General features: G+C 39.4%; 2 protein-coding genes across 2 annotated transcripts; one reads left to right on the plus strand and one right to left on the minus strand.

Moving 5' to 3' along the window:
* The first annotated feature begins 333 nt into the window (after positions 1 to 333).
* LOC110877779 (G patch domain-containing protein 8) lies at positions 334 to 7,310 on the plus strand. Its single transcript, XM_022125982.2, has 8 exons — positions 334 to 494; positions 3,434 to 3,521; positions 3,637 to 3,832; positions 5,022 to 5,176; positions 5,401 to 5,544; positions 6,355 to 6,458; positions 6,571 to 6,736; positions 7,073 to 7,310. The coding sequence occupies exons 2-8, from the start codon at positions 3,459 to 3,461 to the stop codon at positions 7,148 to 7,150; spliced, it is 906 nt and encodes a 301-aa protein (XP_021981674.1). The 5' UTR covers positions 334 to 494; positions 3,434 to 3,458; the 3' UTR covers positions 7,151 to 7,310.
* Positions 7,311 to 16,801: 9,491 nt separating this feature from the next.
* Positions 16,802 to 17,911, minus strand: LOC110875763 (serine/threonine-protein kinase WNK2-like). Its single transcript, XM_022123965.1, has one exon. The coding sequence runs from the start codon at positions 17,909 to 17,911 to the stop codon at positions 16,802 to 16,804; it is 1,110 nt and encodes a 369-aa protein (XP_021979657.1).
* Positions 17,912 to 18,457: the final 546 nt, after the last annotated feature.

The following is an 18,457-nucleotide window of genomic DNA, read 5'->3' on the forward strand; positions in this document are numbered from 1 at the left end:
ATGTGTCACGTCACGCACAGTCACCAACAGTGGCGGATCTAGAAAATCTTCGTAGCAGTAACGTTTTATAAAAAAACGGTATCGAAATCGCAAAAAGGTCAAATTTTTCTAAAATTTACACTACCGCCAGAGCAATAAACGGTAACGGAGTTTACCCATTCCCTTAAGGTAAGTCCACCCGTAATCACCATATTAATGTCACCACCGTAACATTACAATGATGATCACGGGTGGACTTACCTTAACGGAAGGGGTCAAAATATTAGTAAAATACTAAAACTTATGACATGTCTATCCTATCTTGACCTGAATCGAAAACCCTAATATAAAGTCAAAGCCCCTAAATCTGGATGATGATTAAAATAATATCACTTCTCTGTTCTTCCAAATCCCAATCGACGATTCCAGATAAACTCTCTCTCAATCAAAATCTCACTGCAAACATTGCTTCCGATTGACCTGTAATCTGTTGCTCCAGCTCATATCGATTCCAGGTACAAATTCAGATCAGAAATCGTGTTTTTACACACTAAAAACCCTAGTTTCTAGTTGAACTTCATATCAGTTTTATACGATTAGTTTTCTGAGGTGAATTCGTTCAATTAATCTGCAGATTTCTGTTTCTAAGTTGAGAAATTGGAAACATACTTTTGATTTTTGTTTTAGGGATTGATTTTAGTAACAATTAGGGTTTTGGTTTCTAGATGTTTGAAGTTTTAGTTTGTGTTATTGAGTTTATTTACGAAATTAGGTTAAAAATACTTAAAAGCTTAAGAAAATTGAGAGCTTGAAGAGAAGTAAGTTAAAAGAAAGCTTTAGTAATTAGAACTATGCCAATAGTTGATTAACATCTTTGAACTTTAAGTTTGTGTTATTGAGTTTGAGTTTATGGAATTCGATTAAAAATACAATTAATAGCTTTATAAGGTTAAGAAAGGGTAGAATGGTATGAATTATGGATTAAAGTAAGTTAAAAAAAGCTTTAGTAATTAGAACTATACTTTTGATTAAAATCTTTGAAATTTTTGTTTGTGTTATTTAGTTTGAGTTTATGAAATTCGGTCTAAAATTCATTCTAAGGTTAAGAAAGTTAATATTTTAGAGAAGACGAAGGTAGATGGATAAACGTAAGTTAAAAAAAAAAGCTTTAGTGATTGTAACTATACGTTTATACCTACGGTTGATTGACATCTTTGAAATTTTAGTTTGTGTTATTGAGTTTGAGTTTGTGAAATCAGGTTTAAAATACTTAAAAGCATAAGGAAATTAAGAGTTTGAAGAAGTTGAGGGTAGATTGGCATGAATATTGGATTAAAGTAAGTTGAAAATAAGGTTTAGTAATTGGAATTTGGAATAATAGGAATTATACCTACAGTCGAGTAACAAACTTTGGCCAATTAACCAGTTGACTGTGATTTGACCAGTTACTCGCATCGACACTGTACATTGGTCAAATGGATAGGAAGTTAGCATGCTCGTGTTTATTAGATCAAGCGGAATTCTTTCCTCATAGTGTCTGTAACACCTCGCCCGTGCTAGGGCTGACGTGTCACCTGTACAGTAAATCAGAATTCAATGCGTTAATCTTCATTGATGTTCAAACACTAAAATATTACAATTTAAAAAAAAACAGTGTGCGATTACTCTTTTAAAACTCTTGATCTTTAAATAAACTCTTGATCTTTAAATGCCCCGATTCCTCTGTCCAAATTTTCCCGAACAGCCTGAAACCTAACGTACATAAAAACACAAATGTACAATATATTATGTATTGAAAATAATAATAATATATCTTGTAGGTATATAAATTAATAATATTACTCTCCATGTATATTTATAGAACTAATTTTGGTCGAGGATTGAAAAATGATATGGAAAGAATCATAGTTATTAAAGCGAGCGCCCAGGCGCGCCTAGGCGCAAATAAGGCTCAGGGCGGGAAAACGCCGCTTCGGGTTCTGAGTCATTTAATGCGCATGGAGGGTAAGTAATTATTATTATTATTTTTAAAGATTTGTATTTCAGCCTCTATCTATAAGAGACCTTTCAAACTCTCATCAAACATACGCAATCACTGGATCTCAACATCGATGGTTGAATGTTTTAAGACTTTGCTACTTTGGTTTTTTTGGTTGTTTTGAATATTTGGATTTGAAACTTTCGTTTTTTGGATTAATGTTTTGCGTGTTTTGCTTTTATATGATGAATTTGGTACTTTGGTTTTGTTTTAAGCTATGTTGTCAAAGACGCAAGGCGCAGGCGAGGCGCATCGGCCTCGCTCGGACCTGCGGACACGAATGCAATTTGGTTGAACTCATGCGTGCCCGCACCTGCGGACACGAATGCAGCTTCGAAAAACCTGGGCCCGCGTGTGGCCAGTTTTTACACAAGCTTAGTTTCGTTTTTTTTTTCTGCTTAAGCGCTGCGCGCCTGCGCCTCAGACCGTTTTATGCGCGCCTTTTTGCGCCTCAGGCCGTTTTTTTCATAAAAACCCATTTTTGCGTCTAGGCTGCCACCAGGCGCTATAGGTGCGCCTCGCTGCGCCTAGGCGCGCGCTTTTTGCGCTTTTGACAACATAGGTTTTAAGATATATTTTTATATAATTATGTTACTTGCGCTTTTTTTTGGGCCCACGGTTTTTTTGCGCTTCTCGCCTAGGCCCCGGGCTCAACAAATCACCTTGAGTGCGCTCACGCCTTTAATAACTATGGAAAGAATAATCAGTATGTTAGCGTTTATACGGATCTCGTGAATTACGGCAGTAGATTACAAGTAGTTTGGCAAGTTGCTCGTGATTGATTTGGGTGATTAATTCTTGGCTGGTAATCGTGACCAGGAAAGGAAATAAAAAATGATGGTTTTTAAAATGTTTCATTTGCCCCCCTTTACTTGCGAAACTCTTTTAAACAGACCCTCAACCTTCAAGGGTTTTAATAACCAAATATAACATTTCTGTTCCCTTTTTAAAGTATTTAGCAAAATAAACTTTTGAAGCAAGTTTTATCTTGGTAAGAAATAAATTTTAATTTCCTCAAAATAACAATATTATATTTTCTTATATATAAATTCACAAAAACAAATTTGCAATTAATGACTTAAAATAAATTATTTGTTTTAGTGTTTTCAAGATTTGGGTTGTTACAGTGTCTCTGGTTTCATTTAATAAGGTTTTAAATTTTTCGACATATGCATTTCAAATGCTAAATTAGTCTTTGTATTTGTTTACTGCTTATTGAGCATTCGAGCCAAGTAATCTAAGATTTATGAGTATTATTAATTATATCATTAATTGCTTCATGAATTCTTTGAACAGATAATGTCTGGTTATTTCCTGTTTGATGTTATCAAGGATTCAAGATCTTCAGATTTGTTTGTGTTTTACCTTATAGTGTTATCAAAATAGGCCGCTAATCTGATACTTTGTTACTGACAGCTTGAAGTATTGAGACTGTATTGAAATGGATAACAGAAGGTACAATGGCAGACAGTACATACAAAAAAGGCAATACAAAGCAGACGAGGTCATAATTAATTCTACAAGTTCTTATTGTTTGTTTATGCTTATTTGTTTATATAGACGTAACACTATTAAATCAGTGTGTTGATCTGGTGGTTTTTGCTTTGTAAGTGGTGCAGGAAGATGAGGCTTCTGTTCTTGAGGAGTTCGCTGAAGAATTTCGCCTACCTATTAATCATAGGCCAGTAGAAAACGTCGATCTTGATAATGTTGAACAGGCATCATTAGACACACAATTAACATCGTCCAATGTCGGTTTTCGACTTCTTCAAAAGATGGGATGGAAAGGGAAAGGTCTTGGGAAGAATGAGCAAGGTATGCACATAACTTCACTACAAATACGCTTGCAATTAGATATGGTCTTAAGTATAATGATGGTATAATAGTGGAAGTAGATACTAGAAATAGGGTAGCTTAGTGTATGAAGTGGGTCTCGGGAATAGTATAGGATTCAAAAATCGACTTTTGTTATTACTTGGCCTATAAAATAACTAGAAAAGGGTAGCTTCATAGTTGTTAATAGCATAGTTATTAAAGGCGTTAGGCGCATTCAAGGCGCATAGGTCTCGCTTGGGGCCTAGGCGCAAAGCGCAAAAAAAGCAAGAGCCTGAGAAAAATAAAGCGCATAATGAAAAAAAATTAAAAATATATTGTGTTAGAAAAAGAATATGATTCTTTAAATAAAATAAACAAAATCTATTATATAACACTTTATATCATTTATTTAGTACCAAAGGTTCTAAAATATTAGTGTATTAGTGTAGAAAAGTAGTTTTCGTTAGATAAAAGTACGGATCTGGCTAGAATCCTGCCGGAATTTAGAAAATTTGTCCGGAAACTCTCCGGAATCTAGGAATCTCGCCGGAATGTGCACCTTAACCATCACCTGGAGAATTAAAGCGCAATTTCCTCGACTTAAGGCGCAACTGCCTCGCCTCGCCTGAAAAATGGGCCTAGGCGCAAGAGGCGATGGCTTTTAACAACTATGGTTAATAGCGAATAGCGACAAATAGCGACAAGGGGCCTATATGCTACATAGCGAATAGCAACAAATAGCGACCGCTATTTTATAAATAGCGATACACTAGAAAAAGAATTTTGAAAATTTTTATATGTATATTATATCAAAATACCTTGGTATATATGCTATTTTACATGTATATTTAACAAAAACCTATGAGTCCAGCTATTTTATAGCTATATCTAATTGCTATTCACATCAAAAAAAAAAAAAAAAACTAACTGTCGCTATTCACGCTATTGGTCGCTATGACCTAGATAGTGACACTTGGTCGTCTCGCTACATAGCGCGCTATAGCGGTCGCTATAGCCGCTATTGACAACTATGGGTAGCTTAGTGTACTTTTCGAGTTTTCGTTTTTGGAAAGTATAATAAAAGAAAGAATAAAATAAACGTACAACCTGTTAGGGTTGTCCTTGAAAACTGGAATAACTGAGATAAAGAGGTTCTTGAATCTTATTTGTTGATATCATGATTTATTAGGAATAACCGAGCCCATCAAGTCTGGAATAAGAGATTCAAAGTTAGGGTTAGGGAAACAAGAGCAAGATGATTTCTTTACCGCAGAAGAAAACATTCAGAGGAGGAAACTCGACATCGAACTCGAGGAAACGGAAGAAATCGCAAAGAAACGGGAGGTATGTATTTTCACTCCAACTCGATAGTAAAAAAATAAATAAATTCAAACCTTAGGTACGAATTTAAGGTTAACGAGTCTTTCTGAAACCTACATATATCTAATAACAGAAGGCAGCATATAGCATATATGCATGTCTTTTGATGCGGAATGAAATGCAGTTTTTATTACCTGGTGGCTTCTTCTTCTTCTTCTGCCCCCTTCCTGCACATTATGAAAATTCAGGTTATGGCGGATCGAGAGCATAGAATTCAATCCGAGGTCAAGGAAATACGGAAAAGTTTCTATTGTGAGCTTTGCGACAAGCAGTACAAGTTAGCGGTTGAATTTGAAGGTCACCTTAGCTCATATGATCACAATCATAGAAAGGTAATGTCAAGTCTTGCTCGATTCAAGATTTTCTTTTCAGTGTTATAATTTGCATTGCCAAATCTATAGGCCACAGTTTTTGCCCATTCACTTGTAAATTTGTTTGTTTGGGTTAAGCCTATGCAGTTAATTCGGTAAAAAATGGATATCCGTCAAGGACCAATATTTAAATTATAGTTTTCCGCGGTGGGATATCGGTAATTATAATATCATGCAGAACTTATATATATACTCTCCTACCTTTTGCAACTTGCAAAACACTAACAATTGTAGCAAGTAGGAACTGATTAAGACTTAAAACACTAACAATTAATAATTAAGACTTAAAACACTAATAGCAACAATAAGAAGAAAGACGAATGGTAGAACTAAGAAGAAAGGTACTGATATCGGGAAAATCAGTGATATATTGGTCAAATATGGTAAAATATCGCCGATATTAGATAGTATCGGTACCGATATTCTGACGGATATTTGACACTGGTATTTTACATGGGGACCAATAATGTGCGATATTAACTGCATAGGGTTAAACGTTTATCTCTAACGGGTCACATATAAGAAAGTGCAAAAAGGGAAACAGGTAGATTAGAATACGCCTAAAGTGCATCTTTAATGAATAAAACCTCCGAAGTCATTTAATTCAAAAGGTTAGGTTATTGTTCGGATATAATTTTTACAATTATTTTGGATACAGTAATAATTATACGTAAAAGTTCACATTTTTAGACAAAATGTATTTTTGGTCAACTTGACCCGAGCCTCTATAATTGTTGTAAACTTGTAATTAAATTGGTTTTTCTTACACAGCGTTTTAAAGAAATGAAAGAAATGCATGGAAGCAGCAGTCGTGATGAAAGGCAAAAACGTGAACAACTGCGTCAGGAGAGGGAGATGGCCAAGTTTGCTCAGATGTATGCTTCTTTTACACATAATATTCCATTAATTACATTCTTTAATGTTATCGTTTAATCGGTCACCACGTATACCTATCCAATTAAATATTTTTTGTACCGGGTCATATAGGGCTGATGCCCATAAACAACAACAGCAGCAACAACAGCAGCAGCAGCAACAACAAGAAGATTCTGAAAAAAGTAATCAACCTGTGAAGAATGCTACTGTTCTTGTAGATCAAGATCAAAGGAAGGCGTTGAAATTTGTATTTTCTTCAAAAGTCGGTGCATCCAAGGTACTTAACAACTCTAAACTATCAAACCCCAAATTAGATGTTGTCAAATTAGGGATGTGAATTTTTGACATGACACATAATTCATGGGTTTGGGACTTCATACTGTTTTCAGATTGAACTCGCCATCACGTTTAGCTTAAACACGTTGTTTTGAGTCGACTTGACATGGTCGTGGGCTTACCCGTTTTATATCAATTCGTAATTGTTATCAAATAAAAACATTTTTCTATCTAAATTCAAAAGATAAATGAGAAATGAAAATCATGTTTTATATCAATTTGTAATCGTTATCTTTGTATGATAGGTAACCGTTATGTTTTTGACTATTTTTCACAGAGTTCTAGCAAGTTTGTTGCAAAGAAGGCAAAAACACCTATCGCGTCGGTTTTTACCAATGATAGTGATGAAGAATAGTGTTTACCTGAAAATAAGAAACAGTTCAGGAAGTTGTACTCTACTTGATGTACTTGTAAACTTATAATCTTTTTTTTCTTCTTTTGTTTCTCTTGACATAGAATTTATGGTTCCATACTTTTTTTTAAGTGAATTAAGGTATTGGCTAATTTTCATGTCACATGCTTTCCCTTATTTTGATCCATTCATGAACACACATATGTGCGCGCGTGTGTTAATATTTTTAGTATGTGTTGGTAAATTGAAATGTTCACATCGAAGCGAGTTGGCAGTCTGTGTTGCTTGAGTTTCATATAGGGCGGATTTGGCGATAAAAAGGTTTGGTCAATGGTTTGGAACTTGGAACCGGTTGTGTAACTGAGTCGGCCGTTTAATTTGATACTTTTTAATTAATATTCTTATCAACATTTGGAATATAGCTATATATAGAGAATTAATTACATGGGTGTTCCTGTGTGTGTATATAAACAACTTCACATCTATGCATACATAATAAGAGGACGGTTATCGTACAATAGGCCTAATCGTACATTATGTACATGTTATAACCACAACCGCCAGATCATCTCATTTAAACCCCGTGCTTAACTAATTTCCGTCATTAAATCAATCAAATTAAAATATATATACAAGGTTAAAATCGTCCATTGCGAAATCAAAACCCCTGATAATCAGCAAAGAATACTCACAATCATACCGTAAACCCAAATTCAAAACCCTGCATCTTCTTCCCCCAAGTTCCGTTCTACCTACCGGTGCGATTCAACGAAGATTGATAAGTTTTGAGAAACGGAGCAAGGCCAACAACGAGATACCACAGTCAAAGAAGATGAATCCAGGTATTGAATGTCATATGTGATTTTATAATGGGGTTTACATTGGTTTTGAATGACATATGCGATTTTGTATAGTTAGCTTTGTTTAGTAATGTTTTTGTCTAAAACCTATGGTTTTATAAGATTACGTATTGTTGTTAACTACAATTTCGTTAGGGTTTTTGTCTGGTATGGTTTTTTATAAGGTTTTGTATGATTAGTTAGTTTTGGAAGTGGTTATCTGATACATATGCGATATTATAGACGGTTTTGTAAGGGTTTTGAGTGACATATGCGATTTCATATGATTAGCTTTGTTTGTTAAGGTTTTTTTGTTTAAGGCATGCGATTTTATAAGTTTTGTTTGTCTAATGCATGCGATTTTATATCATTATGTAGTTTTGGTAGTTGTTAGCTTGTACATGCGAATTTATAAATGATACATACGATTTTATAAATGTTTTTTGTCTGAAGCATGCGATTTATAAGATTAGGTACTTTTGGTAATGATTAACTCATACATGCGAATTCATAACTCATTCATGCGCTTCTATCAGATTAGTGAGTTTTAGTAAATGGTTAAAGAATGTCACACCCTGGCTTTTGCGGAAGCGTGGGTTTATTTGGTGTGACTTCTTAATACCATAGCAACAATCACAACATGCTATATGATAAAAATATATATGATGTTAATCCATTAGAATAGTTAAAAATGCATAACTTATTGTCTCAACCACAAAATGGCTTACAAAACATTACTTGTTTAAAATAAGTTCATAAGACTCGACAAAAGACCACCAACAACACGAGGATTTGAGACATGCAACTCGTCCAGAAAGGAGTTACACTTCCCAAACCTACGACTCCGGATGACATCCTTATTTAGTACGCAGCTAACATGCATCACTTTCCAGATCCAAATTAATTCCCTGAAATACATGTAGTTTAAAAAGTCAACAAAAAGTTGAGCGAGTTCATGTGTAAGTCTGTGTATATAAAACCGTTTGGTATGTCTGTAAATAAAATACTCCCTGGTATGTAGCAATAAGGAAAAACTGATCACCATTGGGTTGCAAATCCAATAGTATATGTGAATGATGCAGGAAGACTCAAACCTAGCAAATTTGTCTCCGGTATGAAGACATAGTCACCACTATGGGCCCCCGGCCTCATGGGTGTGGGCTCGCTACACCCAAATAGATCTATCACTCATGTCCCGTGGTCCTACAATGAGGATTAATGGCCTTAAGTGTCATGCCCACCACTCACTTGATCGCGTAATAAAAACCCTCCTTAAGCTAACAATACCATGTATAAAACGTCTGAAATAAATTGTAAGCATGTATTCCACCCCCGAAGTATAAAACCGAAAACAGTAAAGGAATAGGGGGTCATGAACTCACCGTAGTGCGTCTTGACTCGAATCTTAACTCTGTCCGCTACACGACAACCTACAACGTACTAATGTCTATTAGACGAACGGGCCGTGCCTTGGCTTAGAGTTTAGTGTTTTGAGTTACGTTACTTAGGTATTATAATAATAATTATTTTAATCGTTCTTAGAAAAATAGTTAGACAACTATTTCGTATTTATTTTTCTCGAATATTTTACTAAGTGTTCGGATTTTCGGAAAATTTCGCCATAGTCTCCTTTGTAAATAGAGGTGTCTAGCATATCATTTTCCTTTACATACATCCCGTAGTTCATTTTCAATGATCAAACCGACATATAGACATACAAAACGTTACTTACTTTATTTCAGCTTCATTACTCAAAACCGGACTGTTTTCGAGGATTTTTATAAAATAGTTCTCCTTTTCCAAAAATTCTCAAATTTTTACAAGAGGTCCTATATGTTCCAAAATTTATTATGTAAAAATATCAGGGTTCAGTTTGTCACTAATATTTTATAGAAAATCGTTTTACTGACTGCAATCAGATTTGTTGCTTTCAGATTGTAGTTTACGGAATAATTCACTAAAAATTAACCGTAAGTACGATTGACGAAATTCCAGTTGGAGGATCATCTTCACAACGGTGACCAACTACTGTAAAAATTCCATGAGTCGATTCTACTCAGGTTTCAAGTTATGACTTTAAATACGAAACACTTTTTCTGTAGTAAAAATGCAGCTTGAGCTGCTGTCCAAAAACAGTCCTTTAAAAATAGTAAATGACCTCTAAAAATTACGATTCCAGTGCCATTTGTTCGGTTATTCCAAAATACACATTTTAGGCTTCAGAAAATCAGTTTTTCGATTTAAAACGGTCCAGTTACAGCCTGTTGAAGTTGGCTGGAAATACAACTCAGCAAGCTGTTTACATTGTAGAAGTTACTAAAAACGCATTAACAAAGGTCCTAACCATGGTTTATTGATGATTTAATGTTCAAACCTCAATCATGCTTTAATCAACCCTAAACCACCCAGATTTCAACTTCACACAAACTTTTTATGTAGGGTTTTTATGCAGAATTTCACGTTCAACTTTTTAGTGTTCATTTTCATGTGTCACTTGATTATCATCATCCTACTAAATATCATGACCAAGAACAAGATTAAACAATGGTGTGAAGGGACTTACTACTAGCACAAGGCTAGGGTGAAAATCTTAGGGCAAGGATGATGGAGAAATGGTAGTGCTAGAGGCTTGAACAAAGCTTCCTTGAGAGTCCTTCAACTTGTAACTACTATGGGTGATCTTCAAGCTTGGAAAGGAGACTTGTAGTGAAGAAGATGAGAGTATGAGAGATGATGATGATTTCGGTTATGGGGGGGGGGGAGGGAGAGCCGAAAATAAGGGGATAGAGGGGGTTGGAGTGTGGGTGTTATGGTGATGATGAGTTTCCTTGGAACTATAAGCAACCTAGAACCTAGTGTCATCATTCATAAGATTTTTGGCCAATGAGAGTTAAGATCACCTTTACTAAAATCTACACAAAATATATATGTAATCATGGCAGAATTTTCGGTTGGGGGGGGGGGGTTAAAATGTAAAATTTTGGTAATTAGTGGGTAATTAATTAGAAGGTTACAGGTATTTTCAAGAATAGTGGGTGTATGTCATGTTTCTATTGGGTATGGGGATTTTATGACCATAACTAATTAAAAATGATAAAATAATATTCCTGACAATATTTTGGTGTCCCGGGTAATGTCTGGTTGTTTGGTTACGTATCGTTCCGTTAAAGCGTTTAATTGTACCGTATAGTGTCTTTTGTGCATCATTTTGTAACGAAATTAATTCCAACACTTAGGAAGGCGTTCAGGACCATTTAGTCAATACTTTGTATAATACGAGAGTGTTAAAAGCTGAATTGTTACTGAAAAAGTAGAATTTTGTACTTAAATTGAGTTTTAGGCACTTTCCGGCACTCAAACTATCACCTAGTGACACAGTCTTATGGTCCTCACTTCCCTACACTCCATATTGGTGTAGTGTTTTATCTCTGGCCCATACTGGCCTAATAATAGTGTCTGTCTATGTGCTGGCATTGTCAGCATGTGTCTGAGTTATCCGCTCACTGTGCTAGCTGTGCTTTGTGCATCAGGTTTGTCGCTAAGAGTCTGTATGAAATAAATGGAGTGACTGTATGTAAAGGATGCACATGTATGTATGTAACATGAATCAGTAAGCAGTTTAAAGTGTCAGATGTAATCAAGCACAGTCATTAAGCACATAATTAGGGTTAATTAGTTTGTACAGTACCTGTAATTTTGCGGGTTGTCACATTCTCCCCCTGTTAAGAAAATTTCATCCCGATATTTTAAGTTCTATTTCTAGTTGCAGGGGTCTTGGGGAATAAATGTGGGTACTTGGCCTTCATACGATCCTCACGTTCCCACGTGAATTCTGGGCCGTGTCGTGCATTCCACCGAACTTTGACGAGTTTGACATTACTCCAGCGTGTCTTATTAACTTTCCAATCCGTAACTTCTACCGCTTCCTCAACAAAGTGGAGTGTGTCGTCAATATGAACCTCGTCAGCAGGAATGATAACTGTCTCCTGAGTTGGACTCTTTTTCAGGTTCGATACATGGAATGTATCATGGACGCCATTAAGTTCCGCAGGTAAGTCCAATTTGTATGCCACAAGCCCAATCCTTTGCAGGATTCTGAAAGGGCCGATGTAACACGGATTCAACTTCCCACGCTTTCCAAACCGTGCCACACCCTTCCAGGGTGAAACTTTTAACAAAACCATATCCCCAACTTGAAACTCTAAAGGTTTCCTCCTTTGGTTTGCATAGCCTTTCTGTCTGTCGCGAGCCGCCTCGATGCGTTTTCGAATCTGCGCAATCTTGTCTGTCGTCTCTTGGACGATTTCGGGGCCAACAAGCTGCCTATCCCCTGCATCAGCCCAGCATAGGGGTGATCGACACTTGCGTCCATAAAGAGCTTCAAATGGTGCTGCTCCAATGCTTGTGTGGTAGCTGTTGTTGTACGAGAATTCGACCAATGGCAAGTGATTGTCCCAGCTACCACCCAGGTCCATTACACATGCTCTCAGCATATCTTCCAATGTTTGAATTGTCCTTTCACTCTGGCCATCCGTTTGTGGGTGAAACGCTGTACTCAGGTTTAACTGAGAACCAAATGCTTCTTGGAAGGACTGCCAAATCCTCGATACGAAGCGTCCATCTCTATCAGAGATAATCGAGAGAGGCACTCCATGACGTGCAACAATCTCCCTCATGTATATTTCAGCAAGTTTACTCGTGTTGTCCTTCTCCTTGATTGGCAGGAAGTACGCAGACTTTGTTAGACGGTCCACTATTACCCAAATTGTATCATGACCCTTGGGCGTCTTTGGCAATTTCGTGATGAAGTCCATGGAAATCTGTTCCCATTTCCATTTGGGTATTTCAGGTTGCTGTAGAAGACATGAGGGTTTTTGGTATTCAACCTTTACCTTGGCGCAAGTTAAACATTTGCTGACATATACTGCGACATCGCCTTTCATCCTGGGCCACCAATAGAAATCCTTAAGATCTTGGTACATTTTATCCGCTCCTGGATGAATCGAGTACCGTGACTTGTGAGCCTCATCGAATATGACCTTTCTCAATCCCCCAAACAGAGGAACCCAAATTCGTCTCATGAAACACAAGGTTCCTTCCTCGTTTGGTACCAACTGTTTCTCCATCCCACGGAGGTACTCATTCTCGATATTGCTTTCTTTCAAAGCCTCTCTCTGCGCGGCACGAATGCACAACGAGAGTTTTGTCTGGACAATCATTTCTAAGGCCCTAACCCTTATGGGCTTAATCCTTTCTTTTCGACTTAGGGCGTCAGCGACTACATTCGTCTTTCCTGGGTGATAGTTGATTTCACAGTCGTAGTCGTTCAACAACTCAACCCAGCGTCTCTCTCTCATATTGAGCTCCTTTTGATAAAAAATGTGCTGTAAAATCTTGTGATTAGTGATCATTGTACATCTTGTTCCATACAGATAGTGTCGCCAGATCTTCAATGCGAACACCACAGCGCCTAACTCCAAGTCATGCGTGGTGTAGTTTTTCTCGTGAACTTTCAGCTGGCATGAGGCATAGGCTATGACCTTTTGTTGCTGCATCAACACGCAGCCTAAACCCTGACGCGAGGCGTCACAATATACCACGAAGTCATCCGAGCCTTCGGGTAGGGCTAAAATTGGTGCGTCACAAAGCTTGTTCTTCAACAACTGAAATGCTTCTTCTTGCTTATCGCTCCGATCAATCTTCTTGTCTTTCTGAGTAAGTGCGGTGAGAGGTTGAGCGATTTTGGAAAAATCCTCAATGAATCTGCGATAATACCCAGCCAAACCTAAGAATTGTCGAATCTCGGTTGGCGTTTTCGGGGACTCCCAATTCTTGATCGCCTCGATCTTTGTGGGATCCACATGGATTCCATTTCCATTAACCACATGTCCAAGAAACTGGACTTCGCGTAACCAAAACTCACATTTCGAGAACTTAGCGTACAACTTCTCCTTCTTAAGCAGCTCTAGAATAGCTCTCAAGTGTTGCTCGTGTTCTTCCTTCGTCTTCGAGTAGATCAAAATATCATCAATGAATACGATTACGAACTTGTCGAGGTACGGCTTGCAGACTCTGTTCATCAAGTCCATGAAAACTGCTGGAGCGTTTGTTAACCCAAACGACATCACAAGAAACTCGTAATGTCCACATCGAGTTCTAAAAGCAGTCTTGTGAATACTTTCCTCTTGTATCCTCAGTTGATGGTAACCTGATCGTAGATCGATCTTCGAGTAGAAACTTGAACCTTGTAGTTGATCGAACAGGTCATCGATCCTTGGCAAAGAATATCTATTCTTGACAGTCAACTTGTTGAGCTCGCGGTAGTCTATGCACATACGAAAACTACCATCCTTCTTCTTAACGAACAAAACTGGAGCTCCCCAGGGCGAGAAGCTTGGTCTGATGAATCCCTTGTCTAACAATTCTTGGAGTTGTGTTGACAGCTCTTGCATCTCTGAAGGTGCAAGTCGATAAGGTGCCTTAGCCACAGGCGCGGCGCCTGGAACTAAGTTAATGTGAAATTCGACTTGTCTTGGAGGCGGCAATCCTGGCAAATCTTCTGGAAAGACTTCAGGATATTCCTTCACGACTGGAATGTATTCGATCTTTGGCTCAGCGGCTTCCTTATCAACGATATGTGCCAAGAAGGCAACACATCCTTTCTTCAAACACTTCCTAGCTTTCAAGCAGCTAATGATCCTCAATGGCGTTTCGCGCTTCTCTCCATGAACTACAATCGTCTCTCCATCGGCCATTGGGATGCGGATGGTCTTTTCGTGACAAACCACCTCGGCCTTGTTGCTAGCCAGCCAATCCATCCCTATTACTACGTCGAAGCTTCCCAACTCGACTGGCAGTAGGTCTAGCGTAAATTCGTGTCCTCCCGGTTCTATCATGCATCCCCTGATGACTTCACCCGTTTCAACTAGTTTCCCATTCGCCAATTCGATAGAGTACGGAATGTCTAACTTACTAGCAGCTAACCCAAGCATATTCTTAAAGTCTAACGATACGAAACTATAATCAGAACCAGTATAAAAAGAACAGATGCATAGCGTTGATTTATAGGGAATGTACCAGTGACAACATTCAGATCTTGGCGCGCTTCCCTCGCACCAATGTTAAAAACTCGGCCTTGCGCTTGATTTATCTTTGGGCATTCCCTTTTGAAGTGCCCAACGTTCCCACAGTTGAAGCATCCTGGCCCTCGGCCATTCCCATTTCCATTTCCATTCCCGCCTCGATTTCTGTTTGTTCCCCGGTTACCAGCTTGATTCGGGGCATTTCCACGATTTCTGTTTCCCCCATTATTTCCTTGCGGCCTGTTTCCATTACCACGGTTGTTGTTATTGTAACCCCTTTGACCACCTTGGCCTGATCCAACCCAACACGTCTCCTTTGAATGGCCCGTCTTCCCGCAAGATTCGCATTTCCTGAGTCGGCACGGGCCGGGATGATGGAACTGACATGTACCACACTTGGGCAGAGTGCCCATGTAACCCTTTCCTCTATTTTCATCACCAGTCTTGGCCCTAGTCGGTGTGTTTGATTCACTTCTCTTGCTACCGCTGTTGGTTCCTTGCTTGAAGTTGGAAAACTTCCGTTTGTTTTCCCCCGACGACTCCACATGAGTCTCTTTCTTTTTCTGATCATCCTTTGAAAACTTGTTTAGCCTGATGGCTTCTTCAGTCAGTGAGATGCTCAAGTCGATGACTTCAGTAATGGTTGTTGGTTTCGACGTTGTGACCATACTCATAATCTGAGGTGCTAACCCCCAGATGAAACGTTCCACGCGCTTGAATTCGGGCGTGACCATGTACGACACTACATGGGACAGATCATGAAACTTTTGAACATACTCGGTGATTTTTGGACCTTCCATCCTTAGGTTCCAAAATTCGGTTTCCAATCTCTGGATCTCGGCCCTGGAGCAATACTTCTTGCGCATCAGCTCTTTCAATTCAGCCCAAGTCATGGCGTATGCTACAGCCTCTCCTAGTGTCTAAACTTGGAGATTCCACCATGATAGGGCACCATCAGTAAAAAGCCCAGTGATGTACGTAACTTTTTGTCCTGGTGCACATTTGCTCATTCTTATTGTTGTCTCCGTCTTTTCAGTCCAACGGGTAAAGGCCACGGCACCTCCAGTGCCATCAAAGTTTTGCGGCTTACAATCTAAGAATTGCTTGAAACTACACCCTGTACAAGCAATGTCATTTATAGGAATTATTAGCAGTCGCACAAGAATCGTCCAAATATAGTGTAATGTGTCTCCTATGATTGATCATTACCATTCGGAGGGTTGTTGTTGTTGTTCGAAATGTTTCCGCTTGAGTCTCCTTGAGAAGCAGCATATTGCGCAATCGCGGCAGTGATGATTCCTTGTAGTTCTGCCTGGTTAGTCGGCATGCGTGCGTCACGTCGAGGAGGCATTTTCTAGAGGATGTTCCATATTGGTCAGGTCATAGTAAGTATAATAATCATACGTATACATAGTAACATTCATCATGCACATAACATCTCATGTCATAACCATAACACCAATAATTTTAACAAAACATGTAACGCGAATACTGCGACTGAGCTTTCATATAAATAAACCACAGTACAATGTTTGTAAGTTTTCCCATAAAGTACCATACAACCCAAGAGACTAAGGGTCACAATGCCCTTGTCTTGAAATGTCTAACCAAATACAACTGTCAAAATCGAATATCCATATGATGTCAAAAGTGGTCTTCAAAAATGCTGTAAGTCTGGCTCGATCGCTGTCTTCTCTTCAAAATAGTCAATGCCTGCAATAAATCAGAAGTGGCTATGCCGATGGCGGCGGAGGAGGTGGAAAACGAGAGAAAATCAATCGGCGCAACTGCACGAAGTCCTCCTCAAGTGCATAGGCAAAACGCAACACGAAAGCAACCTGTTGATCGGGAGGGAGGAAACGAACGTCCGAATCCTGAGATGATGGGAAAGAAGTGTGAGATGCTGTAGACAAAGTCTGACAGGGGAAGTGAGGATGTGGAGCTCTCTCCAACCGCTGGACACACCGTCTCAAGGCGTCCTGCTGTAACTGCAATGACGTGAGCGTGTCCTCTATAGAGTATCCGACATGGAAGGGATGATAAGGGTCGGATACTGGCATAACGTGGGGTGATGACCATAGAAATGGCTCACCCATCGGGGCTGAAGCTGGATGTGTAGTGTGTGGGGTAAATGCAAACTGTGAAGTGGTATGGGGAAATTGGGTCACGAAAGGTGCAGTAGATGACACAGGTGGAACAAAATCTGGATAAGGGATATGTGGTAAGAACTGGCTATCCCCTGGCATAAATGGAGTGTGGTCGAAGGGCTGACTCGACGATTCCTCCCCAGGTTGGGGCGGAGGAATGTCCTGAAGGAAAGTGATAGGAAGGTCGGTACCATGGGTACCAGATGTGGGTGGAGGAAACAAGGGAACATCGAGTGGTACAACAGTATGTGCGGTAAGGGGGGTGACTAGGACTACATATGGAGGGTAGTCATCCTCCTCAATCCACCCATTGCTGGTGTTAGCGTATCTCGGGTCAATGTGGGTAGCAAACGGTGCAAGGTCATCAAAATTCGTCATGGGATCGGGTATGGGTGCTACCTCTGGGATCTCAACGACTGGTGGTGCAACGACGGGTGTATCAATGACAGGAACAGGGTCGATGGCAAGAACGGGCTCGGAAATGACTGGAGCGGGCTGCTGATCAGCAAGCATAGCAGGAATCGGATCATCTGGAAGAACAGGAGCCTCAGCAGGCTGCTTCGACTCCATCTCCTCATCACCGTCCATACGAGGAATGTAACCGAATCCCAACGGTGGGATATAAGAAGCTATCGACTCAAAAGAACCTGAGACGGACGAATCAGAATGAACCTCCACATCAGGAAGCTCAACCATGGGAATAATGGGATTAACAACTGGGATATCAAAAAGTGGAACACCGTCCTCCATCGAGGCCCCACCATCCTGGTCTCCCTCCGGGGGGACCCTCGATGAGTAGGTCGATCCCACCACCGGGTAACGCGTCGAGAGGTTGTTCCTCAAAGGGAACTGCAGCGAAGGGGAGAGGGGCAGGGATTGGGACAAGGGGTAAATCCTCTCCTGGTGGGCCATCAGCTAGGGGTACGTCGTCTCCGAAAATCGGTAGGGCAAACGGCTGGAAATCGTCTTCATCAGTGCTTGTGGTGTCTGAGGTATAAAATCTTGAGTCTGTGGCCATCTCGTCATCAGAGGTAAAGGCCATCGGGTCACTCGCGTTGGATACTCCACTACCAGATGATGCCATGGTGTCTGTAACACAACCACAACATATGCACACAAATCAGGTAAGCATGTAAACAAATAATAATGAAATCTTGTATACATCCTAGTCTTCCCAGGCTATCCCATCCAATCTCTAAGACTGAATTTCCTAGTCTCTCAGACTAACCCCTTGGCCTCTAA

This window comes from Helianthus annuus, chromosome 9 (assembly GCF_002127325.2).
Source record: "Helianthus annuus cultivar XRQ/B chromosome 9, HanXRQr2.0-SUNRISE, whole genome shotgun sequence".
Classification (NCBI taxonomy): domain Eukaryota; kingdom Viridiplantae; phylum Streptophyta; class Magnoliopsida; order Asterales; family Asteraceae; genus Helianthus; species Helianthus annuus.